Source organism: Hirundo rustica, chromosome 1, assembly GCF_015227805.2.
Source record: "Hirundo rustica isolate bHirRus1 chromosome 1, bHirRus1.pri.v3, whole genome shotgun sequence".
Classification (NCBI taxonomy): Eukaryota; Metazoa; Chordata; class Aves; order Passeriformes; family Hirundinidae; genus Hirundo; species Hirundo rustica.
This window is the reverse complement of record NC_053450.1, coordinates 37504609-37532486: the sequence shown is the minus strand read 5'-3', so window position 1 is coordinate 37532486 and position 27878 is coordinate 37504609. Positions and strand designations below refer to the sequence as shown.

The window sequence follows — 27878 nt, the reverse complement described above, 5'->3', positions numbered from 1 at the left end:
TGCTCTCCAGCTGCTCTGGTTTCCATCTGTTACAGGGCCTTCTGGTGCGACTGTTTCCTCATCTGCTGAGCTGAGTGCAGTGTTGAAGGACCAGACACTGTGCTGACCTGGGGAATTAAGGGGTTGTGGTTTTGGAGAAAATGGCTTGCATGCTTATTTTCCTTTTTTCTCAGAAACCTGGCATGCTACACATGCACATCTAATATTTTGAAAAGCTTTGCTAGGTGCATTTTCATTTCTTTGTAGCGAATGTGTTTGGTCACCTTAGTTGCCCGTGTGATGCTGTAGACCTGCCTGACATGGCAGCTGCCTCCTGCTCTCGGGGAGTCACTGTGCTTCTGTCTGCTGGGCTCAGAAATACCCAGCAATGGTAAATGTTAACTTGCAGCACACAGACAAAAGAAATAGCTGAAGCTTTATTTGTGAAGACAAAAATACGCAACTAGTGAGAAGTAGCAGGGAGCCAAGGGAGGTGTTAAGAAACCTTGGAGTGGCCATCACTCTCTTGGCCCAGGAGCTGGGGAACTTTACCCTGTGAGGTGTTTTGCTTTTGGCAGGCAGATGCCTGCTGCCCATTCTCAGACTGCTATTTTAGGCTGCTCTTGTCTTTAGCACTTCCATTTTGCAGTCACTTAGATTATAACTTTCACAGATCACTGGGCTGTTGCTCTCTCTTGAGTGATACTGGTGAGTTACCAACATCAGCAGAGAGAGAGTGGCAATGCAGGCCTGCAACTAAAGGAGTATTTCTGTAAAGCAAAATACATGGACAACAAAATGTCCATTTCTTAAGTGAAGAATTGTAGCCACTTCTGACTTGCTGCTATACAGAAACCCTGGAAAACTTCATTAATTATCCCTACCAAAGTACATGAAACTGTCAGAGCGGTCCCTTGCTAGTCAAGTTGTCCCGGTGGGTGCGCGTAGCTTCCCTTTTTCTGACTACTGCATCATCTTCTTTTTGGAAGTAGTTGTTCTTGGCTTTTAAAATCTGTTTAGACACCGTCAAATTGATTTGGATTTCAAAATTATATGTGTAAATGAGAAGTGTACCTAGCACCCACTTTAGTAATAGAATAAAGCTTTTATTTCCAGAACCTGACTACTACTCAGTGTGTGGGAAAAGTGTGCTCTGACAACTTGGGCTGTTTTTTGAGGACTTCTGTGATCTCACTGAAGGGTTTTAATATTAATTCATTGCCAGTGTTATGGTTATGTTTTGATGATAGTCACTTAGGTGATGGGTGTTAGGCAACCAGTTGGAAATTACTGTAAAGTGATTTTTTTTAAAAGTGGTTCAGGTATTCAACTTGAAATCCCAGAGCACATTAAAAGTGCTAATTCTTATTCTCCTGAAAGCAAGGTTTTGATGTATTTCTCAAATTAGCCCCCCCTCTGCCCCCACATCCTGGCTAATACAGTATATGTAACTTAACCACTGATTTCTAACTAGGGATCATGCATTTATTAGCTTGATGTTGGCAGAAACTGATATTGAAGAAATAAAATATTACCGAGTTGCTGATAGGAGCAACTGTTTGCCTTTTGGGATAATAGATGTATTGCATTAACAGAAGTGTAATCTACTTCTGGATGGTTTTCTGTGCAACTGCAGCTGCCACACATTGTTCCATGTAGAGCGAGAAGAGAAGCTCCATGCTCATATGTTGCTGTCTTGAAAAACATGGAGCAGATGAAACACTGACCAAGAAGGGTATGACTTGGTGAGAAAGAGTGTTTTCATTGATTTCCACATTTGAACAACTCAGGCTCTCAGCTGTGCTCAGTTGTGAGCAATTACCATATTAATAGTTAGGGAGTTCAGCTGAACAGTAAGAGTTTGTATGGAGAAGTCAGGGAAGAGGCTCTACAGTGTTTTAGAAAACATTTGGAAAAAAGTTTCCCCACCCTGTAATCTGCATTTGGAGCATTACTAGGAAAGACAGAAGATCAGGGTCAAGGGTAATCCAGCTTGTGATTTCTGAAGTTTGGGAACAACAAACAGTGGAGTGTCTACAGATGGTTTAAGGAGTTTGGTTATATGGTCTAGCTACAAGGCTCTCAGATTAAGTAGCTACAGTCTGGTGCAGCAGAAACAGGAAATTAATTTAAATGGATGCTTTAGTAGTTATCTGGGGTTTAATTTATTCAAAATTGCAGATGCCTAGGTCAGAAAAGTAGGGGAGGCTGGTTCTCCATCTAGTTCTCAAAATGTACAAAGATTTCAGTTCTATAGCACCGTTTAATTTGTACCTGTTACCTTAAAAGGCAGCATGTCTTTGGTGAAATAAGATGGACACCACTTTTCCAACAAAGTATAAATGATTGGACTATATTGCCATCACAGGCTTGAAATAGAGGTACTCCATAGATTTCTATCTTGTAGATGTTCCTTGCATCGCTACTTTGTTGATGTATACTTTCTCCTTGCCTCTCAAATGAAGCTCTGGTTTAAACTCGTTTTAGTTGGCTCCAACTCTGCAGAAAAAGGCGTTTTTAGTGCTCTTCTGGACCTTACTGTAAATCTGCTCCAGCTTTAATGCTGTTACCTCACTCAGTGTTTTAGAAGGTGTGAGAGAGAGCTCAGTTTTGTCCTTGTTGTGAAGAAGACATAGGGCATTGGTGTGGGACATGAAAAATTAACTGTTGATCCTCAGGTAAAGTAGCATGTCATGGCCATAGCAACAATCTCAAATTCTCAGATTATTAACAAGGGCTATTTGTGGACCAGGCTGATACTGTGGAGCTGACTGAACTAAATTGAATTATATGTTTATTGCAGACAGAAAAAGTGATATTGCCTGTTTCTTCGCAGAGCATCTAGATGTTGTGAAAAATGTAATAATCCTCCTGTATGTGATGCTGTTTACAATCTTGAGATCCCTAAAGAATAGGGGAATTCTTCCTTTTAACCACACAGATGTTGAAGTGGTTTTGTTTGGATTTTCTTGATGGTTTTTCCTTTTACCTAATGCTTCAATTACTGATTACTGAAAATGTTATAAATGCACAGTAATTCTTGTTTCATAGCATCTTCCATTCATTCTAAAGAATCCATTTTATATGGAGGCATAAGGAAGAGTTACTAGAATACATACACCATTTAGCATTTAGTGTTACTAACGTCTAACCAGTGCGCTTATAAATGCAGGTGCCTAAAAATGTAGGTATTAAATAATCAGAAAAATGTCTGATGCCATTTATGATTTTGCATACAAGCATAGATACTCTGTTTATGATAAGAGACTGTCAATATTGTCATGTCTAAAGCTTAAAATTTCTTCAATAAAATCTTCACTTAGTCTGCCCCTAGAAAGTTAATCTCTAAGTAGTCACAAATCGAACACAAATGCAGCCTTCCCCAGAGGAAAAAAAAGAAGATACACACAAAGGAGTCTTAATTTTAAATAAATATTTCTAGGTTTTGGTAGCAACATCTTTTGAATATTATCACAGTGCAGCCTGTTGCATAACCCAAGGCTGCCGTGAGAGGCATGGCTGACTAGCGAGGAGTGCATATGAAAAGGGAAGGTGGCAGCTGGCTTACCTGGGTGCTCAGAAGGAGGCTGGAAGTCCTGACAATCCTGATGAGCAAATCTGGTTGACAGCTGTTGCTATTGCTACTGCCTTGTAGACATCTCAGTGAAGCTGGTTCCAGTACCTTTTGCTTGACTCTTCACTTTTGGTTTTTGAGCTGTGCAGAATGTATTGAGTGCTGTGGAGATAGGATAGGTGAGTTGATGTTAGTTTCCACTGCACTGGGAAGTAAGACCTGGCTTTGAGGGAAATGCAGGCAAAAGAACCTCCTTAACAGTTCATCTAAAGACCAGGTGGTATAAGATCAGTCTATTAAGTCTTCATTTATTTGTGAGTGATGAGCACTGAAGTTTCTCAAATAGCATTTTCTTCCTGAACAATTCATCCCTGTCCAATCTTGGCACACTGGTATACAGTGTCCAGAGGAGCCTCATTCTGATGAGTGGTTGTTACTGAAGTGTGCTGTTTCATTGCTTGCTTCGCTTGCAGCTGCTCAAGCTGCAGTCTCACTTGAGAACATAACATGGTCTTCTCTGAGGTGATCTCTCTTGCTTCTTTTTCAAGACTAAACTTTGAGACAACTGTTGCCTGAAAACACAGGTACATGGATTTCAGCTGCTGAGCAGGATAGGAAAGGAAGAATCATGCTTTTATGTGTTTGAGATTTTTGGATGATGCTTTGTGATCAAATATGGTAATTTAAAAGGTACTGTAAAATGTTGGTCAAGAAAGCTCATTGTGTAGTGACAGCAGGCAGTTCATCCTCCCTTTCAAGTAATTTTATGTACTTCAACCTTCATAACTAGTTTTATATAGTACATGTAATTGGAGGGACAAGGAGCTAGATTTTATTGCTTTGAAAGCATAATTAATTAAACAGTTACCTGAGTCTCAGCTGTAGATCTAAATAATATTTGCTAATACAGCGTAAGTATTTAATCTGCCACTAATTCCTATGACTTCTAAATCAATTGATCTCTAGCAGAGCTTCATCCATGCTTTTTCCTCAGCTGTGCACTTTATTTTTGGGTTCAGGTGAGCTAAGTCCATGCTACAATAATGCCATTTACTAATGCTTAAGTAAAACATAGTGTATTCTTTCAGTCTTCTGGTGGCTATCTTTTTCTAGACGAGGCTTTTTTTTTTTAGAGGTAATATAACTTTGGAAATGTTTAGCACTGGAAACTGAGTTCTTTGTACCTGTTCCAACTGTCCTCACTACATAGTTGATAAGCAAAGGAATACACTTTTAGCTGTTGGGAGTTTATTCACCTTTCACTAGAGGTTTTTGATAGGAAAAAAGATTTTCCTATAGTGTTTCTATATTGCACTGTTGCATAGATAATTTATTACTCATTGTAGGTCTTGTTCTGAGAGCTGGACTCTGAATAGTAGGTGAAATAGCTCTAAACTTGGCTGTCTACACAAATCTGTATGGTAGCCATCTTTATATAGTACTTGATTAAGAGTCCTCAGTTCTCTTGTTCTGGGATCCTTGCTACTTAATTGGGTTTGCTTGGGTTTTTTTAATGAGCCATTTTCCAGGTATTTACAAACACAAAAGAAATTACTAGTAAAGCAAAGTCTGTAATCAGACTCTTCCAAAATTATCAAAATACACCTTTCTATTTCTTATGCGTGTAAAATAATACTCTAATCTCTTAGGCAGATTGCTCACTCCTTTAATGTTCTTGCTTTTCCTACTTCAAAAACCATAACAAAAGCAACAGCAAAAAAACCTCACACAAAATGACACAACATGCACAAAACCCCCTTGACCCTCCCAGTTTTTTGTGAGTAGAAATAATTTTTGGGGCATGTTTAGGGGAGAGCAATGTGGAAAGTGTTGGGTTGGTTTGCTTGGTTTTTGGGGGACTTTAGTTTTTTTTAAAGTTTATTTTAACTGAAAAGGGTATGGAAAGTTCTAATTCACTGCAGATGCTGCAGTAAAATTGATAAGCTTAACAGGTAATTTAAATAGATTGTGAATCATTAGGAACAGAGAAGATAGCGCTTTCTATTAGAAAATCAAGTTTAGCCCTGCTTTTTGAGAGAAGGTAGAGCGTACCATGAAGTGGAACTGGTTTCCAAGTTGAGTTCTAGTTGAGTAAAAATTCGTTTTCACATCTAATCTGTGAATGCAGCACTGCTCCTGCATGTTCATCATTTATCTCCGCAGAGCTTGTGAGGAATTGAAGGTAGCTCAAGAACTTTCCCGTTTGGTGTTAAAAAAAAAAATGTGGTCGATCAACGTCAGCTGCTCCTGTTGGCTGCAGTAGCTTGAATGACTGTGGCTCTGGGTTCTGGGTCAGCAGGTTGCACATCAAAAGACAGTTATTTCCAAGTTCTTCAAAATCTTGATGAGAAGGGAGTGAAACTGCATAGTTCTAGAATTTTACAAGAAAAATTTTCCCCTGGAAGGCTCTTTTTGTTCATTTGAACTTAACTATCCTGGAGTAATTTTAGAACTGCAAGTCGATTAAGCAAGATGCTTGAAAACACCAGTTGGTTTTCTTCTGTGTGAAGAAAAAATGGATATCCAATTAAAGTTTTGCACAAGGAAATCTGGTTGTCTTCCCTTTGAACCTGCTTTTATAGAGGAAAAACATTGGGTTCAGTCCTGCTTGGACAGAAGGGCCGCACTGCACATGAGGACTGAGAAGGGATGCACTCATTTGACAGTCCCCAGTGCAATTTTTAAATTTCTGTCACAATTGGTTATGCTGTCTAGGCATGCATTTTCCATGTCTGAGTGAACTTGAGCTTACTCTTAAGTATCTTAGTCTTACACACTAGAAGCTGTTGAGAGCTCCACACACTTTTCCCTTGGCATTGTCCATTGGGGAGAACAGCTTGGTATAGCTGTTTGTGTTGTGGTCTAAGTAAGTACTGATGATCACTGTGAACCACGTGTTATGCTAAAATAAATAAATAAATCCACAAAAAAATCAGATTTCATCTGTATGTGCCAGAGCCTGCTTCCATTGCACTGACCAAGAATAACCCCCTTGTCTTTGGCATATCCTTCTCCAAAAAACCAGCAGAATGTTCAAGGCACATATATTAATTTTGTAAAACAAACCCTTCAAATTTAAGTAATCCAATTAACAGTAATTGTAGAAGATCATTTGAGTATCGGTCCTGTATCTCAGCTGTCTCCTATATTCTTTGGGACATTACTGAACCCACCCAATGGTCCAGGCACTACATGAAGGTTTCTGAATTCTGTTTTCTTCATGTGCTGTACTCTGTCCTGCAGTGTACTGTATGTCTTCACACCCTCCCTCCCCAACCCTTTCTCTTTGTGGCTGATTTTAAGTTAGCAAAATAATTTAACTTTTCTTTTAAATAGTCTACAGCATATGATAAAATATGTAGTTAGTCTGATGCTACAGGTCTTTCTTGTAACTAAGTTAAAAAAATACAAAAATAAAGAAGAAAAATTTAAATTTGTAAAATCCAGTGTTTGGGTCTTGGGATGGTCCCTTCCAACCCAAGCCAGTCACTGTGTGATTTAATTTAAAATACATTACGAAATGCTGGTGTTATCTTTCTCTAAAAAAGACAGTTTGTAATCATTTCCTGGTGTAGTATGTGATAATTTGTTTCTTTGCTGAAAGGGTCAAGACGGTATGCTCGAGTGTATGAGCCAAAAGGGATCATCAATACTGGGAGCTGAGTGAGAGCTTAAGTTCAGATGTAGGATGATTCATCTTGCCACATATAAAGAGAGTAAAGGAAAAAGAGCTGCCATTTTGTTCCTCTGTCCTGAAGTGTGTTCTCCTTAGTCCTGTGGAAACTGGCTTTTCACTTTGGGTGCATAGGGTGTATTTATCTTCACAGAAATTCGTGCGGATATGTGGTTCCCGTACGAGCGCAGGCTGCGATCTACCACTATTTATGAAGAACACATGTACAGGAAAATGACTCTTAAGTACAAGTCATAAATTGAAATGATTATAAAATATACGTGGACAAATATAGCATGTGTGGTATCGGTAGACTGTAATTTCATCAAGTGGTTTTTCAGACTTCATAAACTATGAATGAAACATGATTGTATTGGCCTTGTAACAGGTAAAGTAAAATATAGGATCTGGCTACTTTAAAGCGCTCATAATTCTATAGCTGGAAATAGCCTTTTGGGATACGATTAAGTCTTAAAACCTGCCCGCGATTAAAAAAATACATTTCGGTGAAAATCACATGTTCAGAAACTCTGGGAAACATTCGAGTCTCCACCTCGTGAATTTTTACAGTTCCCAACTTTCTGAGTGTTAACACCGTGAGCTGCTTTCGGCGAAAGGAGCGGGGAAAGGGCCCGCTGTTACTTAGATCTCCGTCACCCCTCCGGTTATTTCGTTGTTTTCAGCGGGTTTTTTTCCGGTTTTGGTGACTCGGGCTTTGTTTACTTCGGGGGCCGTGCCCGGCCGGGCAGGCCCGGCCCAGCGCTGCCGCGCGGCGGCCATGCCGCCCTGCCCTGCCCTGCCCTGCCCTGCGCAAATCCTCCCGCTCGCCGCGGCGACCTCTGCCCTTTTGTATCCTGTGACACTCAGCCTGTCTTTGTGCTCAAGTTTATCCATGATGGATACGTTTCCCTCCCAATCGCATGTGCCGGGAGCCCGGCGGAGCGAGCAGATAAATTATTTTCAGCTGCAGGCCCGGGCTGGGGGAGGAGGGCAGGAGGGCGGCGGGGCCCCTCCGCGCCCTAGCCCAGCAGGACGGGGCGCTGCCTCCCACTCCCCCGGGGATATGCAATGGGATGACTCTCGGGCCTCTCAGATCCTTTTTAAATGCAAAAGAATGTAGGAAATTGCCAGATCAGTTGGTTAATCAGTGACAACTGCAGTAGGTGCACAAAAAGCCCGGAGCCATCGGTTGCACGGGGTGTTTTTTTTCAGCGCCCCAGCGGGGTCGCGGCTGGCCCCACCTCTTGAACACCCGGGCCGGTTTAGTGTCAGCTCGAGAAGGGAATGTAATTGCGAGGAGATTTCTGGGTGACTGATGGCGACAATATAAGTCTTCTCCCTGACACCACCGCCCCGCTGGCCCTGCCAGGGCTTTGTGCTCGCCGGGCCATCGCACAGCCGCGGAGCGGTGAGCGCTCAGCTGAATGTCCCCGGCCCACCAAAACACGGCAGCAGTGTAGCCCCTACCATTTCCCCTGTTTTTTTGTTTTTTTGTTTTTTTTTGTTTTTTTTTGGTTTTTTTTTTAATACGTATTGGTTATACTGCTGCCCTGTCATGGTCAAACCTCATTAAGGGGTCATGTTAAGCATGTTACTGCTCCCCTTTATGGAGTTATTTGCGAGGTTAACACCTCTGTCAAATGTTTTGAAGAGTATTCTTGAAATATTTTTGTGACCGCAATTGTTTCTCTTACTTATCTGGGGCTATTTTTAGATAAACCACCTCACATCTGTGTTTTAAACTTACGTTGAGAGAGAGGGTGGTCATGCAATGAAAAAGGCCTCTTAAAATTCCAGGTTACGTAACACTAAAACTGAAATATTTCTAGATTAGGCTTGTTCCCTCTTCTCTCACCTCATGTTTGTAACGTACTTAAATATAAAAAAATGCCTTTATTTTGTTTGTTTTATTTTGTTTTGTTTATTCCTCTGGCTACGTCATTAAAGGCCTCCAAGTGTAAGCTCTAATAAATACCTCTAAACTTTCCTCTTTTTGTTCTGAGCAGGAAAGAAAAGACATGCTGAGGCTTCTTCTGTAATATTATAGGTGCTGACTTAAAATTAGCAGTGCTCCCATGTTAGGGCAAAGAGTTTGCAGCCCGACTGTTCTGGCGAATGCCTTTGTGTGATGTAACAGAGAGGCTCAGTGGGTTTGCATCAGAGTCTTCCTTAAGTGACGCTGTTGTGGTCTCATATCAGAGCTCCTGTGAACTTGAATGACGTAGGATATTGTTTCCAAATGTGTGGCACAGCCTGAACTCTGGGCTGGTCATTCCTGCATCAGCTGCTTGACAGCTGCAAGCTGCCAAATATTCGAAGGCTGTAGTGCCCTCAGTTGCCTCAGTGAAAGCCTGTTTTTTGCCAACATACATCATACATTAAGGATATAAAATCCAGTCTAGATTTTGTGGAATGATTTTATGGGAAATGTAGGATTTCATGGATTTCTTGGCAAAAAAGTGTTACTGAATATCATTCAGGCATTTTAGCTGATGGCACATTACCAAAACCTGTGACCTTTGAGGAACGCCACCTAAGATTTTTTTCCCCCCCACACCTTCTTAATTTAACAAGAGACATTGACTGCCTTTAAGTTGCTATTGAAAATTCTTGTAAGGATGTACTTCTGTCAAGAACAAACTGAATTTTACTAAGATAAAGGTGAAACTAAACTTTTCAGAAATGCTTAAGTCATATTTGCTGATGCTTCCCACTAAGTCAGAATATTCCTGAAGTGCATCAGGTCATTCTTTTCATCTCTGCAAGTCCTGTCTTCCTTTCCTGGGACTAGGGGGAACGAGATTCCTGCCATCCTTTGATGTCTGAACTATACGGACTTAATTTTTAACACAGCTGTGCTGTGCGAAGTGTATAGTAGGAAAGCATTCTAAGTGTATGAAAAAAAAAAGGTCTTCAGGCATTCAGGAAACCAAGTTTCTTTGGAAGCTGCAGTCAGAAATGATCTTGCAATTACTTTACAGGTCTGGTCTTATATTTTGGCTAATCTATATGCAGGAGGAACGTACCGTGCGTGGCGTCTGTGACAGCAATGAAAAGTAAGCATTAAGCACGAGGGAGACGAGGCATGCTTCCCACGGACATGGTCAGGCACTTGCATAACTGTCCTGGCATCAGCAGTGCTGTGTGCTCAGTAGGTGAGTGAGGTGAAATGTAGAAGCCTCACCAGCCATCTTGCCCACTTTGAATGTCTTGTCGTGACTTTTTCAGTGTTGTCATGGTGTTGCGTGTGTTTATGAAGTTTTTGGTGAATGTTTTCCTTCAACTTTGTGAGTAAAATGAGAATATGACTTTCATTGCTGACATTTATGTCATGTCCTTCCATGCGGCAAATGCTTAAATTACTACCCCTAACAGCCAGCCGGAGCTTAGCAGGTTTGAAAAGCAGTTTAAATGTGCAATGTTTAAATGCAGATTTAGTAGCCTAATGTTTAATCCTACATTTTGAGGCTCTGGTCTCAAAATGACCTTTGGCATGGTGGTGGTTTTTAGCACGAGAGGTCTTTTTAGCCTAGTTCTTCAAAATCGCACGGTGCTTGTGGTGTTTCTTGCATTGTATGTAAGGGCATACTTCCATTATGTGAGTAGCTGGTTTGTTTGCGTCTGTCAAGTACTTTAGAGTTTTGTCAGAGGTGTCAACTAATAGTGTAAAAATATAACTCTGCATGACGCGTGTCATTTCGAGCTTGGAGCAGTCAGTATTAGTTGCCTTCTCACCTGTTTATTCAGTTTATTTGCTGCATGGCCAAGTGCTGCTGAATTTCTTCTATAGAAGGGTTGATGGCTGAATCAAGGAACCTGTTGATTTACAAAATGTTCTTTTGTACGGCAGGATGTGAGGATGGTGTGGAGTGCATGGGCATCTGTGTGCTGCCCTTGCTACTTCCTGGTCTTGACTGCCTGGATCTGCTGCTTGCGGAGCAAAACTAATGAAGTTCAGGTTTTTAGTGTCTGCAGCCCTAGATAAGTTACGTGTGTGCAGCAGCCAGTTTAGTTCAACTTACAGAAGTGGGAAGCTGCCAAAGACAACTGAGTGCATGCAGCTTTGGAATATTAAGCAGGACAATGGTTGACTACTACTTAAATTTGAGATCTAGCTGTTTAGGACTGGAATGTTGCAAACTGGAGTAAATGTAAGCTTTGTCTGTTGAGACAACAGGGTTGTTAAGCAATTGACTGTGTCCTGGTGGTTGGAATAGCACCACTGCTTTGAACAGAAACAGGCAGCCTTAATGAAATGTATTCATTGACTCTTTAGGTCAGTCTTCTTGGAGCCGTCTTTCATGTTCAGGAATAGACAAGTGATAGAATTTTATAGCAGAACCTGTGTAGCTTAAGATGGCAATAAAAAAATTCAGTCTTCTCATACATTCCTATTTTGTTTCAACTATCCACCTTTCTAAGGGATCAGAAACTCTTCCCTTTGTACCCAAGAAACAGTCACTGCTTCTGTGTATGTTGGTTTTAAGTTACAGGAATGTAGAGAAGATGATGTACCATGCCTTATTTTAAACTATTTAATTAAAAAAAAAAGACTGTAAGCTGAGTTTATCGCAGTTAACCTTGCTGTTAGTATGTCTGCATTTATGGGGAGGTGAAAAGTGGTGTTGAATGAGTATTTTAACTGAATTATTACTTGATGCAGGTTCTACTTTTATTTGTGTGTTGGCTTTCTTTGTTTTGGAAGAAGCAGACATAGTTGCAACTTAAAATAAGTCTGAGACTCTTGTGACTTGCTTAGCTACCTAGGTGTCTAGAATAGATGGTTGAGAGGTTAGTAGGTAATTCCAGTATTGACTGTTTCCTTATCAAAACATTGGTTAATTTATTTTGATCAGGCTGTAGCTGCTACTGTCTTTCATGCTTCAACAGCTGCTGTTAGCCATATATCACATCAGAGGTGTGACTTTTATTGGGTAAAGCAGAATAAGATTTGGCAAGAGCACAACTGATTGTTAAGGGCTGTGGTCATTAAATTTGAGGCTGGACTTAAATATGAAGAAATACTCCTAAAATTTGAGACATCTTCTTTTCTGTGGCCTTATGCTATGTTTCAGACATAGTAACTTAAGCATCCAGAGCTCAAACACGAAGTTGATTCATGCCTCAGATAAAAATGCAGATCTGAAATCACATAATGGCAAACTGGTTTTGCTCTTAATTTAGATGATGGATTTGTTTGTTTACAAAGTGCATCATAAACTTAAAGGTTAGTTTTCTTTTGAGTGTCTGCTCAGAAAGCCAGGCCAGTAGTAGGTTCCCTAGCACATCTCCTGCCTTGTAAGGGACAGTTCTTAGCCCAAACTTGCAAATTGGGATGCTATGAACTGAACAGAAATAATGTGTGTTTAGTAAAACAAAACCCTTACCCTATTTTAATTTGGTGCTCTGGGTAAAGTAGCAGATCCAAGCTACTGTGAGCTGATGTTGACTGTTATCAGTGGCTGACTGGCCTGAATTTTATTGGAAGCTTGTCAGCTGAAAAACAGTAAACAAAGCAGATTCAAATGCGTGCTTGATGCTTGTAACCTTCTTTCTGGAGAGAAGAAAGCTCTGTTAGCTTGTTAAAAAGTTTCATTAGTGCTTCAGGAGAGTAGAGCCTGCTTGTCTTGAAAAGTGGTTCTTTTAGCAGGCATGATTTATATAATAAAATGAGTGGAAATTCTTACATGTTTGTAACTGTGTGGCTGTTTCTGTTTGTGATGGCTGAGATCTGCTCGGCACCAGTTTGATATTGCCCAGATTACATCAGTGGTTGGGAGGTAACAGTATCTGTGTGCTCTGCTTTATAGCATTTCCAGGCAGAGAGACTATTCTGTTAGATGGAGACCCTCAGTGCACACTGCTGTCCAGCTTTAACAGCTCCCAATGACAGTGAGCAATCAAAGTCCTTGAGCAATCAGGGATCTTCACCATGACTGTGGTCTGCTCTAGAGCAGTCTGAAAGCTTCTTTTGGTGAAGGAGGTTCCTTCTCACCTTGTTGAAACTTCCTTATGATATGCTCTAATAAACAGAATGAGGTGGTAGATATTACTGATGGCTTCTGCCTAATAATGGGAATGAAATAAAACCAAATAGATATTAGAGATATGAAGATGGCTCATAGGAGTTTACCTCCAAGTGATTTAGGAAGTGTTAATATCCCAGCCGAGCTCTAAAGAGATTTAAGAGTGTGGTTTTAAAGGTGACATTCAAATGCTATTTTAAGAGGAGTGATAAATGCTTGTGCCTTTCCTCTTGCCCTCTGCTTCATACTGTAGAAGGTCCTCTTGACAGTGGCTACAAGAAGGGTAATAAATGTGCTGATACTTTCTCCCTAAAACTTATCTGGGACAAATCACCTTCAGCCAAACAGTCTGGTCTGGCATTTTGCGTCCAAAGTGACTGAAAGCACTGAAAGCATCTCTCCTCCATAGCAGAATGCAAGATGCGAAAGCATAAACTTGTAAATCTTCTTTACTTCGGTTGCTGGTTAAGGAGAGTTGGTATCTGCAAGTAAAGTTGCCACTGAATTACAACCAAGATACAAAAATAGTTTTACTTGCTAAGTGTATGGGCTCCCTTGACTATTGTTTTAAAGTTTGTTTTGCATGTAAGACAGAGTGTTTAAAATTCTGATTTTAAGAAGAAAAGACAGCATTAGACTACCTTTGTTCATAAAAAAGGGATCCAAACAAATCTTTTGAAGTTCTTGTGGGAAGAGGATGGGGAACACATTTCAAAATAGACCAGTCTTCCCTGTGGAAAACCTGAATGAGAACTTTTCTGAATCTGCTCTGTTACTGTGTTGCTGCTTTTTGCTTTTTATTCCCCAAGTTCAAATGTGTACTTCGTTAGGTTAGCTTTTTGTTAATCCTTTTGGTATATCCAATTCTCTTGATTGAGTATTCAAGTTCTGAAGACAACAAAACTTCAGTGTGGTCTTCCAAAGTGCTGTAGTTGCAGTAGTAGCATAATAACCTGGAGATGAGTAATGAACTCCAATGATACTATTCTGTGTTACCATCGTAAAGGAAATTAAGATAAGGATTGAGAAATCCACCCTATCATACGATGAAGCTTTTAAATTTGATTTTCTTACACAAACTGAGCACATAATTTTGCTGAAATGGGAAGAAGCATTGTGTCTTTCAGTTTACAAATCCATTAAAATAAGATAAACTGTGTTTAAAAAAAAAAAAAAACAACTCCCTTCTTAAAGGCTGTATTGGAGTTTGGTCTGTGTTTAGTGGGTCATCTCTGTACACATTTGAAAAATCTGTTGTGCCTATAACTTAACTTTAGTTCATCATAGGACCTGGTGCTTCTGCTTGCTCATCTGATTACACAGCTCAAGGGAATAAGGTTAAGGACATGCTGTTGGTAACTAGAACGTTTTCAGGGCTTTAGTTCAGCAGATGGGCTGCTCGGCTATATTCATACATCTGCCTACCTGCTGTGGCAGCTGCTGCTGCTGCGTGTTGCGTTCTTTTGTTCTGTTCCACCCAAGAAAGGAGCACTAGGAAGTCTAGTGAATGGATTAATTTAAGGTTAAGGCTAGTGTTTTGCTTGCTTCTTAACTCTCTATCATAATAAAGCTTTGGATAAAGCTAATGAATCCTTCGTAATGTGAAATAGATTTTTAAGATTTATTTCAGGGGGCTGAAACTAGCTAGCATTTAAAAAACAGTCAAGTGTGTTTTCTTTATGTTGCCTGATATTATTTATTTCAATATCTTCTTTTCTTTCTCCCCCTTTCCCCTGCTTTTTCTAGGAGCAGTAACCAGACTTTGCCTGACACTGCGTGGTCCAAAAGAATTAAAGAAATATGGAATGACATGAAGGAGATTAGTTGAGGATTAAAGGCTTTGAGGACAAAACACCTCACTGAGGTGAAGCACAGACTAACATTCTGGTTGTAGCTCCAAGGAGCTGTGTGCTGAAAAAACATGGCAGATCCAGGAATGATGAGTCTGTTTGGGGAAGATGGGAATATTTTTAGCGAAGGGCTGGAAGGTCTTGGAGAATGTGGATATCCTGAAAATACAGTGAATCCTATGGGTCAGCAAATGCCCATGGATCAAGGATTTCCCCCTTTACAGTCATCTCTTCATCATCCTCCTGCAAATCAAAACCAAGCCAAGTTGACCCATTTTGATCACTATAATCAGTACGAACAGCAGAAAATGCACCTGATGGATCAGCCGAACAGGATGATAAGCAATGCCCCTGGGAATGGTATAGCGTCTCCTCATTCGCAGTATCACAACCCTCCAGTTCCTCAGGTTCCTCACAGCAGCGGTGCTGGTGGTCAGATGGGAGTCTATCCCGGCATGCAGAACGAAAGACACGGGCAACCCTTTGTAGACAGTGGCTCCATGTGGGGACCACGGGCAGTTCAAGTGCCAGACCAGATAAGAGCACCGTACCAGCAGCAACAGCAGCAGCAGCAGCCGCAACCGACACAGCCGCCGCAGGCACCCTCCGGACCCCCTGGGCAGGGCCATCCTCAGCACATGCAGCAGATGGGAAACTACATGGCTCGTGGTGATTTTTCAATGCAGCAGCACGGTCAGCCGCAGCAGCAGAGGATGAACCAGTTTTCTCAAGGCCAAGAAGGCCTCAATCAGGGAAACCCTTTCATTGCCACCTCAGGACCTGGCCACTTGTCTCATGTGCCCCAGCAGAATCCCAGTATGGCACCTTCTTTGCGACACTCAGTCCAGCAATTTCACCACCATCCCCCTACTGCTCTCCATGGGGAATCAGTAGCCCACAGTCCCAGATTCTCCCCTAATCCTCCCCAGCAGGGTGCTGTTAGGCCGCAAACACTTAATTTTAGTTCTCGGAGCCAGACGGTACCCTCACCTACTATAAACAACTCAGGGCAGTATTCTCGATATCCTTACAGTAACCTTAATCAGGGATTAGTTAATAATACAGGGATGAATCAGAATTTAGGCCTTACAAATAACACTCCAATGAATCAATCTGTACCAAGATACCCAAATGCTGTCGGATTTCCATCAAACAGTGGTCAAGGACTAATGCACCAGCAGCCCATCCACCCTAGTGGCTCACTTAACCAAATGAACACGCAAACTATGCACCCTTCACAGCCTCAGGGAACTTATGCCTCTCCACCTCCCATGTCACCTATGAAAGCAATGAGTAATCCAGCAGGTACACCTCCTCCACAGGTTAGACCTGGTAGTGCTGGAATACCAATGGAAGTTGGCAGTTACCCAAATATACCCCATCCTCAGCCGTCACACCAGCCCCCTGGTGCCATGGGAATTGGACAAAGGAATATGGGCCCCAGAAACATGCAACAGAATCGTCCATTTATGGGTATGTCTTCAACACCACGGGAGATGGGTGGGCACATGAGACCAAATGGTTGTCCAGGTGTTGGCCTTGCAGATCCACAAGCAATACAAGAGCGACTAATATCTGGCCAGCAGCTTCCTAGTCAACAGCAGTCTTTTCAACAGCAAATGCCAACCTGTCCTCCCATGCAGCCTCATCCAGGGATACATCATCAGTCTTCACCGCCCCCACATCCTCATCATCAGCCTTGGGCACAGCTTCACCAGTCACCACAAAACACACCACAAAAAGTGCCTGTCCTTCAGGTAAGCTATTTCCAGTTAGTAGAAAATGTTTTAAATGACTGTAAATGCCTTTCAGGATACACAAGAACTATGGTTTCAAAACAGTTCCCCCGTTCAATTCCCTTGTTTGTTATTGGTTACGTGGCTTTTTTGGTGTACAGAGGCTAAAGGTAAAATGAGGTTCAGGTAACTTTCTAATGTCCTTATGGTGATTTTTCTATGATAACATTATGGATAGAACAAAAAATGATACAACAGGACAAGCTGAATACCTACTATTTTTTTCATGATGGTTCCTTTGGGGAGAAGATGGAAAGCATGTGTGAGAATTGTCATTTAAAATATTAAATTTTTATATTTGCAACTTGGAGAAAGAATTGTGTGTTATAATGAGTTTGTTTTGGCCAAACCAAGGTCTTTTTTTAAAAAATCCTAAGGGAATATTCTGTGGTTTTAAATTAAAGCTGAAATTGTTACATGTGAAAAAAACTTCTGGCGTGAACTTCTTTAGCACTAAGTAATGGAACTGAGAAGTGATGGGGAAATAGTTTATGCAAGGAGAAGACAACAATGTGAATCGGTCTGAAAATAAATCTTCCGAGGCTCAAATGAAATGTTAAATAGAATACAAGTTTTATTTTACTGAGGCTCTGATCTGCCAGGTTTTGATGTCTTGCTTCCACATGATTTTTCAATTAAAAATGGTAAAACATCTTGGTTGTCTGTAGCTTAACATGTTTGGCTACCTGCTAGTATGTTAAGCTTCAGCTGAAAAGGTGCTTTTTGGAATCTTCACATTTGCCCTTGTTTGCCTTTGACTCGATCAGTTAGAATTCAAGTGGTTTTGGTACCAGATGAATTAGTGATCAAGATATCAAAGATTTGCTAATTTCATTTTTTTTTTTTCCCCCGATCAGTCAGTAATTAATGCCAAGTAGCTCTGCCCATAAATATTTGGAGACAATTGTTGGAATGCAGTCGTAATGACACGATGCTACAATACGCTTAATAAATCATCAAAACAGCTGTCCTAGGCAGTGTCCTGGGCCTGTGCGCAAAGCAGCTGCTCAGCCGTCCCCTCCACTGCTGCCTGCCGGCTGCTCCTGTTCGCTGCTCCGCACAGCGTGAGCCGGCGCTGGGAATCAGATATATGCGCTGCGGAGAGGCAGCTGACAAGGAGTGGTACATGGAGCAGCTCAGCAGCTGGGACAGGCTTCCACATTCCCCGTGGAAGAGAGGAGGAGGCGGAGGAACCCCACGAGGGAGATCAGGGACTAAGTTGGGCAAGGGGAAAGCGCACTGTCTATGTCTGGGAGAGGAGGAATCTCCTTGAAGAGGCAAAGTATATCTTCAAGACCATCTTTCTCTTCCCTGCCTACCTCCAAGTTGGTTTGAAATTTTATATGCCTGTGTCGGCCCTTCCTCTCTCTGCATCTCCGCACACAGAACTTGTTCGGGGAACTTAAATTACAGTTTTTGCATGCACATGGAGTTGTGTGTTCCTGTCTTGAGAAAGCAGCTCTTGCCAATGCCTCCTATTATTGTGTGGGTAAGCAGGATGAGAAGGAGGGAACTCAAGACTATAGGAAAAAATGAAGAGAATGGGCAAGTATATGGGCAAGGGGTAATGACAGCACAGAGAAATCGGTACAGAAAGGATAGGAATGAGAAAAAGAAGTACAAGACATGTTTTTTACTCTGAAGATGAGAGCTGAAGCATCTAGCAGAAAAATGTAGAAATGGTAATGTAAGGCTTTTAAGACAGTAAAGAAAAAAAAAAAAAGGTGTCACTAGGATTTTTCATAACCCGTGATAGTGGGGATGTGGAAGGAAATACTTGGGGTGGACTGTACCCTAAAGCAGTTCTTCACTAGCATTAATTCCTCGTTTTTATCTGACCATCCAGTAAGCCTATTTTTGGCATTAAAAGATGGTTAAAGAGAAGAAAGTTTACTTGTAAAATGCACAAGGTTGTTAAACATTCTTGAGACACTTATTTCCCCTTAATCAGTGACGAGGAGGTTAAACACGGATAGCTCAAACCTTAAATGAGCTATGCAACCTATTACAGAGTGCTGAACTGCACATGAATAGCTTGAAGAAAGGTAAGTGCTGAAATGAAATAATTAGAGGAAAACCACATGATAACTCCAGTTATTTGATTAAAATCAGTAATTCAGACAGTTGTAGCAAGCCAAGTAACTTCTCTGTTAGCTTATTTCGGTTAAGTTTTTATCTGGTAAAAGTCACTTTTAACGTACTTTTCCATTAAGTAATTAGTTTGAGCCCTGACTGTGGTAATGAAACTCTTAACAGGCAGGCGTTTCCCCCTTGAAAACTGTTTGGATGAAATGAGTATTGTTCAAATCAACGAAAACTTAACCCCTCCCCGCTCCCTGGGGAAAAATGCAGATGTGCGAAACCCCTGCTCTTAAGCCTGAATACAGAGTTGGTAGCTCTCCTGTGTCATGGTTTTCCTTTCATGTCAGTAGGCAGAAAACTGTTCAGTGAAGAGCAGTTATATAAATTACTGGTTTGTTTTTATTTGTATAAAATGAATCAATAAAATGAATATAGTCAATGAAAATGGAAATCACTGTGTACTTTAATATCAACAGAAGTCATCTTAGTAATTATTTTTCAGTGATTTGAAGCTAGCCTTATCATGGGAAGGCTGTAATACTTGTGGTTAACCAAATTACTGTTTTGTTTTTAGATATGTTGGAAGGAAAGTGAAGTTCTTTTGCTTTTAAGTTGAAAGAAATTGCTGTGTTTATTCCAAGGCTTGTTATTTCTTTTTTTTTTTGTGTGTGTGGAAAACTGCAAATTATTTTGGCTGTGAGATGAAGCTGGTGATTGACAATTCATCTGGTTTCGATTAATAGCTGAAAACTAGACATGGTTATTAGAACTGTGTTAGCAGCAAGTTGCTGGCTTCAGTGGAGTTTGATAGATCCATAAGAACCACTGCAGTGCTGGGATGTTCAGTCAGTGTGTTTGATTTGCCAGGCCCTCCTTTGAAATACTTTTCACCAAAGGTTTTTGGAAGAGCCTGGTGGCCATGGGGTGGGAAGGCTGGTTCTGCTGTGGCAGAGCAATCCACCAAGGGGCAAAGCAGGAAGCAGGAGTGCCTTGCCTGTTTTCACAGTGGAGGCATCTGAGTTGGGCTTGTGAGCTTGTGTTTTCCAAAATACTCATACAGGATCTGGAGAAGAGTGAAAAGTCAGATGGCAAAATTTGCTGCTGCTGTTGATATACCCAAAGCAGAGTACCAAATAGAGAGAACCTAATAAGAATGAAGTAAAATAATTAGAAATATAATAGGAGAGTCAATTGCTTGGCCATTAAGTTGTGTGAGTCAAGACATGGCCAGGGGAGGTTTAGATTGGATATTAGGAAAATTTTCATCACCGAAAAGGTTATCAAGTCTTGAAGCAGGCTGCCCAAGGAAGGCATAAAGTTACCATCTGTGGAGGTATTTAAAAGATGTATAGATGCGGTGCCTAGGGACACGTGGACATGCCTAGGAGCATGCTTTAGTGGTGGACCTGACAGTGCTGGGTTTACAGTTGGACTTGATGGTCTTAAAGGTCACTTCCAACCTAAATGATTTTATGGTTCTGTGGTGCTTGGGCAGTGAAATGGCAGGCAAAAACATCTTCTTAGGAGCAGGTCTTTGTGTTAGATGGATGGCTGAAAATGAGCTATAACAGGTAAAGAAATAAATCAGTAGGAATCAATGTAAGTAGCAGAGAACAAAACAAAGATTATTACCTGTGTGTGTGGTATGCTGGTGGGGCAAGTGCCATGAAGTTCTGTGTCCCTTCCTAAGGCCTCAGGAAATACAGCAGTGCTTGAAAAAGCACAGGGTGGGGGGAGGGAGAGTTTTAGTGGGGGTAGGAAGGAGAGAGATGGAGAGATCACTCTAAAATTGTGAGTGATACAGGTACATGAAGAGGATGAATGTGAAGTAAGGGTTTGTCACCTGTTTTTGTCTCCTTGAATTCTTTTTAGGCATTCAGCAAGTTGTCAAGTGGTGAGTTCAGAACTGCACATTAAGATGCTGATCTCTGAGATGTTGCACAGAAAAATGCATCATTATTTGATAGCATAAAGGCACCACATTTGGCTCAGCAGATCTGTGCCATACATAAGTGTCTGAGAATTTGTTACTGGGTTGCATCTCCTGCGTGCATGTCTGGTTCTTGTCCTCTTCTGCACACTTATCAGAGGTGATATCAGGTTAGACAGGCCTTTGGAGGCCTAATGCTATGCAGTTGTTCTTACATATCTTTATTTTCAGAGCATTTTATTAGTGATAGAGGAAGTGTAGGAGTTTTTTCTGCCAAGAATAGGCTCTCCTGGGTGTGTTGTTACACACAACTTATTTACCCACAGCTACTGTGTGGGCTGAAGTTTCGAGTCGTGTTCATTAATCATGTTCCACAAATGCGAGCTACATTATTTATAGTCAAACACAGGAGTATTTAAATGACAAACAGATACGGTATAGCCTCCATGCCTGACTAAGTGGGAGAGCTCAACAGTGGGCACCAACAGTGTTGAAGGATTCTGGGTTACAGTGTCCAGGTTCTGGCAGAGAAGGAACTAATTTTGTGTGTATTACCAGTTCACTGCCAAGTTTATTCTGCTGGCCTTATTATCTGTGGGCATGTGACTTTGCTTTAAATCATAACTCATAGCTGTGTTTGGTATGAACACATTCTTTTGAGATTTCCTGCCCTCCCTTGCAGGGGAGGAGGCAGGGAAAGTCCTGCTGAGTCACCAGCTGGGTCACCCCTTTCACAGGCCCTTCCTGCAATTTCAAACTCTGTGTTGCTGCCTCAGTTTATTTATACTTGGATGTACCTGAATGGAAAGGGATATTAATGAAAACTATAATCAGCTGTATTGGTTTGATGCAATATTCTAACCTGACAGCAAGTAGAGGTTAAATCAGTTTCTGCTGGCACACTAAAATGAGGTTGCTTTTCTCCCGGTGTTTGTTTTAATGTCTGAGAGTAGTAAGAAGAGATTGACTCCTTACTATCTTCACATGCATTATCTTTCAGTGTTTCCTGTAAGTTTACATAGTAGCAAATGATACCACTTAGAATAGTTAGAATTATTCCCATAAATAATATTCATAAGCAATTTCCCACATCTCCAGAGAGAGCTGCTGGCTTTTTAATCCCTCAAGTGCTTAACTTTTTGACTATTTTCCTGTTGATAAGTGGAACAAATTCAATTTATTAAAAAAAGCCCTAGAAACACTGTGGGGTACTTTTTGTTTTGATACAGAGGCTATTTCACGTGACTGCTAGCTGGTCTTTTGGGTTGCTGCATATGCTGCATGTTCAGCAAAGTCTCGTGGCTGCCTGCCCCTGGAAATTCTAGTTTCCTTTTTCAAGAATTCACAGACCAGCAAATCAGTGTATGTTGCCAAGATTTTTGAAGCTGCCAGACTAAATGGAATTAAGAACCACTTACACTGAGCTTTAGTTAACTACAACTGTATATTATTTTTATGTATAGATAAGCATGAGTGTGTGTGCATTTATATAATATATATGGAGAAAATGTAGGCAAAATAAGAAGTTGTGGATAGTAATGAGAGGGAAGAAGGGAAGAAAATCCATAGTGTTCATATTATAGTAAAGGTTGATAACAGTGTTTTTTTCTTAAAACTTTACAGGCTTCTGCTCTATTTTATTGAGGTTCTGAAGAATTCTTGTATTTGAGCAGTGCAAGCAATGTAATTAACTGTAATTTTCCAACTAAAACAAAAACAGGCCATAAAATCTACCTTTGGTCAGAAGTGCTGAAGTTATTTCACCCCTGTGGAGCAGAGTTTTCTGTTACGCTGATAACTTGATCCATCTGTGAGCAAGTTCCCATGCAGGTCTCTCAAAGGATATAATAATTATTATGAAATATTGTGTCCAACAAAAGTTCATATTCTAAAACTCCTCAGTTACATTCCAGTCTAACAGTTAATATTAACATATCCAAAGGCTTATTTCTTCCTCACCCTTGTAAAGGCTAGGTGTGCTTTTGTAAATAAAATGCTTGCACTGATTTTTCAGTGAATAGGCCTTTGGGCCAAAGATTTGTAGTTTTGAGGTGGTTTTGCTATGAACTTTCTGGTCTTTTTTACTGTTGAGGAGTAAAGAATAAAGAATAATTCTTCCCTCAGGTGCCATGATTTCACTGATGAAAATAATTTGTGCCATTAAATTATCTGCTCTGAAGTTTTGGGTAAAGCCAGTTTGTAGCATTAGCATGAAAACACAAGTCTGTATCAGCATAGTGATTTGTAGGTTTGAGAGTTACCCAACTTGTTCTTCAGCACGGGTTTTTTGAAAGTTTTGAAAGCTTCTATGAGATGTTGGTGACCTGAACAATATATTGTTACCTGAAATCATTAACACTTTCTGAGGAATCACCCAACTAGAAAAAAATTTAAATTTATGCTGCTTGTTTAGTACTTCTGTATTATGTTCTTATCTGCTGCTGATGGTCACTTCCAGTGGGACTTGACAGCTGTCTTACTTTCCCATGGTTGAAGATGTTGTCCTACTTTTTATTTATTTAAAGAAATTTAAATCTGGTTTTTCTGGGAAGTTTTTTTTCATGATTGAAAGCTGATAGTCTAATAAAACCTCTCATGTCTGTATCATCATCGACCTACAGAGACAAGGGTGGAAAAACACTTGATTTTTTTTTTTTTTTTTTTTTAATAAAGTGGCAGTCTAAATAAGGGGCAAGTTGCAGGTGAAGAAATAATTTCCTACCTTTTTACTATGGATCCTTCTCCTGGGATTCTGTCCTGTTCTTTCTCATGGAATTTGAGGCATCCATTTATTTTAAGATATCCTTGTATCTTGAATGCAAGTGTCACAAACTTGCATAAGTGTTCTTTTTTTTTCTTCTGTGGAGTAAATGGACACTGTGGAGTGTCAATTCCCACTATGATGGGACACCATCACTTAGAAGTTAAATTTTTAACTTTTGTCTGTAGAAGTTGTTTTTTTCCCTCAGTTCAGTAAGCCAGTGCTTTTCACTTTTGAATGTTCACATTTCAGTTCTTGTATGATGATACTGGTGATAATGTAGTCTGGATTTGGAGGTGGGGGGGAATCCAACCCAAAACATGGGTGTTTGTTTGTTTTTCTTTAGAGATGCTATCTGTAAACATTTATAGACTTCTCAAGAGAGTTGTAAAGTTTGGTAGCTAAAGAGCAAAGTTTGACACCCTTGAGTGGTTAAAGCTTCTGTTTCTGTATCTCTTCCTTTTAAATATTCTCAAGTTTGCCAGTGTGGTTTAAAGATGGTGAAGATGCTTCTTGGGAGCTGGCAGGAGCACAGTGGGAAGCAGTGATCAGGGAAGGAGCAGGGAAAGGCTGAGCTGATCTGACAGAGCAGTGCTGAACAGTGGGAACAGAGAGGAAATGCCCAAGGTCTGTGTTAGAATGGGGACAGAGAAGTTTAGGGAGACATTCCACCACTCTCTGCTTGAGTCACCTGCCTCTTGAGCCCTTGCCAGAAGTAGTCATTTGGTACAGTTGGTGCCTGTTACTGCTCTTCACACTGCTTCAGGGTGCACCTTTGTGTCACCCTGCTGCGGGCAAATAGCCCACTGACAGCTTCCCAACATAGCTGTGTGAACTCAGTAACTCCCAATATCTAATCTGCTTCTAAAAAAAAAAAAAAAAAAAAAAAAAAAAAAAAAATCATGCAGATGAAGGTGGCTGTGGTTTGAAATACAGAACTTTTCCTGCTTTCTTGCATCAACCTGCCTGATCATTTGGTGAACGAGCTTATCTGGCCAGGTCAGTTCCTGGCAGCTCTCCATTGTGTGACCACAAGATCGCCCAAGCTGATGGTGTAGGAGTGGGAATGCTTGCTGGGGCGGAATGGGGACTGCCTCTTCTCTGGTAGGCAGCTTTCAGGCCCTTTAATACCCTTAACACAGCTTGTGTTTTCGTAGCACCTGCCCTCAGTAACCGTCCCTTGACTCTTCCCTCAAATTTTCATAAATTAAAACTTTGTTAGAATTCTTAGAAAGCTTTGTCTTTATTGAATTAGTGACAAACAAACCACATTCCAACTTCTCCCAATTCTCTCTTACTCCACACAAATATAAATGACTGATTTGATTTCAAGAGCTTTTTTTTCTTTTTAGAAAAGCAGGGTTGTTTTCTAACGGAAGTATTTGCAACTATTTTGTTATTGAAGAGGTGAAAGAACATCCCCTTTCTACCAAGGAGCTTGGCACAATTTCATTAGGGGTGTGTCACATTGAAGATGCTTCCAGTGTCAGTTATGAATTGTCTTCTTTGAGTACTAAATGGGATTTTTTTTCCTTAGCACAGAGAATTGTTTAAAAGCATGGCACATTAGAAATAAAACTCAGATTAACTTTTTAGTCCTCTTTATGAGGAAACATAACTGAGAGACAGGATGACTGAGTGATCTGAGTGTGGGTTTGCTCTTTCCAGTTTATAAATAATTTTTTTGATTTTACTGTACTTTATGCATTACCTACTTAGTTAGAATTTTCTCTGTTCCTGGCAAGGTTGGTGTAGCCATCAATAGTGTTACCTCTGTTTAACAAGAGGAACATAGAGATGATGACCCTAAGTTTTGTTACTTGTTCAAAACCAAAATTCATAAAACCCCCAATTTAAGTTCTTACTTGGGTATCTGTTACTCTAAAAAGTTCCACCTCCTTGCTCTCCATCACTCCTTCCAGTATTGCTCTTGCTTAAGAGTGCAGCTCAAGAAGACTGAGATTACCAGTCTTAACAGTTCATAGCAGAAATTCCCACTTCTTGTGTAGGAATTTGGTACTTGTAGAGGTTAACGTGAGAGTAGCGCAGTTATATGAGATGTGGAAGAAAAAAAGCGGAGTTCTCCTCTGATTTTTCACTGTGGGGTGGGGAGGAATCTTTGTTCCTTTTCTTTTGTTGTTCCTCAGCACCCAGGACTGGGATGCAGCTCTTTCCTGTATTCCTCCTCAGCGGTTTTACTGTTAACCACGCTTAGGAGACAGCAGCTCTTGTGCTATGCTGAGCAAGCACAAATATTAAGAACTTCTGGGAATGGGTTCATATTGTGTGGGTTGCTGCTGTAGAAATTAAATGTTAAGAAATCGCAGGTTGATAGAATGACTTGCCTTGGTAGTGAACTAGTGAACCTAGTGAACTAGTGATCTAGTTCCAGCCACCCCACCACAGGCAGGGATGCTGCAGTGGGTTGACCCTGGGTAGATGCCACCCACTAGATCAGATTCCTCAGGTCCCCATCCACCCTGGCCTTGAACGTTTCCATGGGCGGAGGATTCACAAGTTCTCTCTGCAACCTGTTCAGTATCTCTGTACTGTCTTGAGGAAATAATTTCTTCTTGACATCTAATCTAAATCTTCTGTTTTAGTTAAAACCACTCCCTCTTGCCCTGTCCCTATCTGCCTGTGTAAAAAGTTTTTCTTCTTTTTTTAAAAGCTCCCTTTAAGTACTGAAAATGCACAATCTTAACTTTCTAAAGTCATGATTTCTGAATCTTGGCAGGTTTCTGTGGCATATTATTAGCCTTTTAATTTTGGAAAATTGCAAGTATTTGTCTTCATGAATGCAACACTTTTTCTTCAGTGTACGAACCCAAATTTACCATTGATATATTACTATTATGTTGTAGGGAATGCTAAACATTTATTTAGACTTCAACTTCCATTTTTAAAATATTTATATAAAAATATTAATTTGTTTATGTTTTCTTATATGTAAACTCTTGTTATTTTAGTCATAGAGGAAATTTTCATTTTATGCAAGAGTTCCCAAAAGGAATGTATACCCACTTACAGTAGACTTTTCTTACAATGGACTGATTAATTTAATCAGTAGAATCAGAAAACAATAGTCCATGTTAATTGTGCTAGTTAAATTGTATTCTGTTATGTCTCTGTAACTCCCACAAACAAAATAGCGTGACTGCAGTGACTGAGAAGTTAATAGTTCCACAGATTTTTGGATGTAATTTTCCTGGAAGAGAAGAGAGAACTCATAACAAGCTTCATAACAAACTTCCTAATGTCTAGTAGTCAATACGAACTCTTCTTTTTCCACTCTACTTTTACATCTCCCTTCTCTCCAGATGGCCCTCCATCCACTTGCATTCTGGTACTTCATATCTTTTTTGGCCCTGCAAGACTCTGATAAGTGTGATAATACTCTAATTTTCCTTACATGTGAGCGCTGGATGATGTGAAGTCCTTAATTTTATTTTTGGAAGAAATCTTTCTGTACCAGCCAATTGTTGCTAAATATAGTGGGAGGCTTATAATACACAGTGGATGTTTGAATTTAAAGTGATACCTTCCCCTAAAAAGTTGACATCACAGTTTACTTGTACAACTGTGTATGAAATACATGGTCATTAAAACTAGTCTAAAACTTTAAGCATTACGGTTGTTATTTTTATCTGTTTGTTAATGGGATCTTGCAGATGTCTACTGGGGAAAGCATTGTTGGAGATGGACGTGCCTGCAATACTGGAAGCCTGCTTGGTTGTAAGTGTTTCTCTCTGCAGGCCTCCTCTGAAATACTTCAAGGAAACTTGTTGAAAACCAGTGTCCATGGTGTTAGACTGGGATTGGGGGAATTTTTGCTGTCTGACAAAGGTTAGTTGTTTGGTGTCAGTATTGCCAATGTTCCTGTTAGGTATGTTTTTGAGGTCCTCTGCAGCAGTGGTGAGTTTCTGCAGTTCCCTGCTGTTCTGTGTACAGCAACACCTAAAAATGTAACTCAGAAACGATGATGGCAGTCAGGGATAAGTGTTGTTTTAGACACAGCCCTCCAGCTGTAATATAACATTACTATATAACCCCAGATCTAGACCTGGTATTGTATGTCTGATTTAAGATTGGCCTATAAGGATTTTTACATTATACTGTAGGTTGTGTAAAGAATGTCTGGAGCAAGGATACTAAAGATATTTGAACTAAAGAATAAGGTGTTTCATAGAACAGTGTTAATCAAACT

At 40.5% G+C, this 27878-nt stretch overlaps 1 protein-coding gene across 6 annotated transcripts in view; it reads left to right on the top strand.

Moving 5' to 3' along the window:
- The window catches only part of CHD7 (chromodomain helicase DNA binding protein 7), a 132886-nt gene that overhangs the window by 26105 nt on the left and 78903 nt on the right, over positions 1–27878 (top strand). For 4 of the 6 annotated variants that reach the window (XM_040085691.2, XM_040085718.2, XM_040085710.2 and 1 more), the window contains one exon: positions 14999–16859. In XM_040085691.2, the coding sequence (XP_039941625.1) occupies positions 15174–16859 (1686 nt within the window). In that variant the 5' untranslated portion in view covers positions 14999–15173. Of the gene's footprint in view, positions 1–10241; positions 10382–10498; positions 10514–14998; positions 16860–27878 lie in introns of those variants that run through there. The other 2 variants (XM_040085683.2, XM_058419251.1) reach the window with 2 other exon arrangements.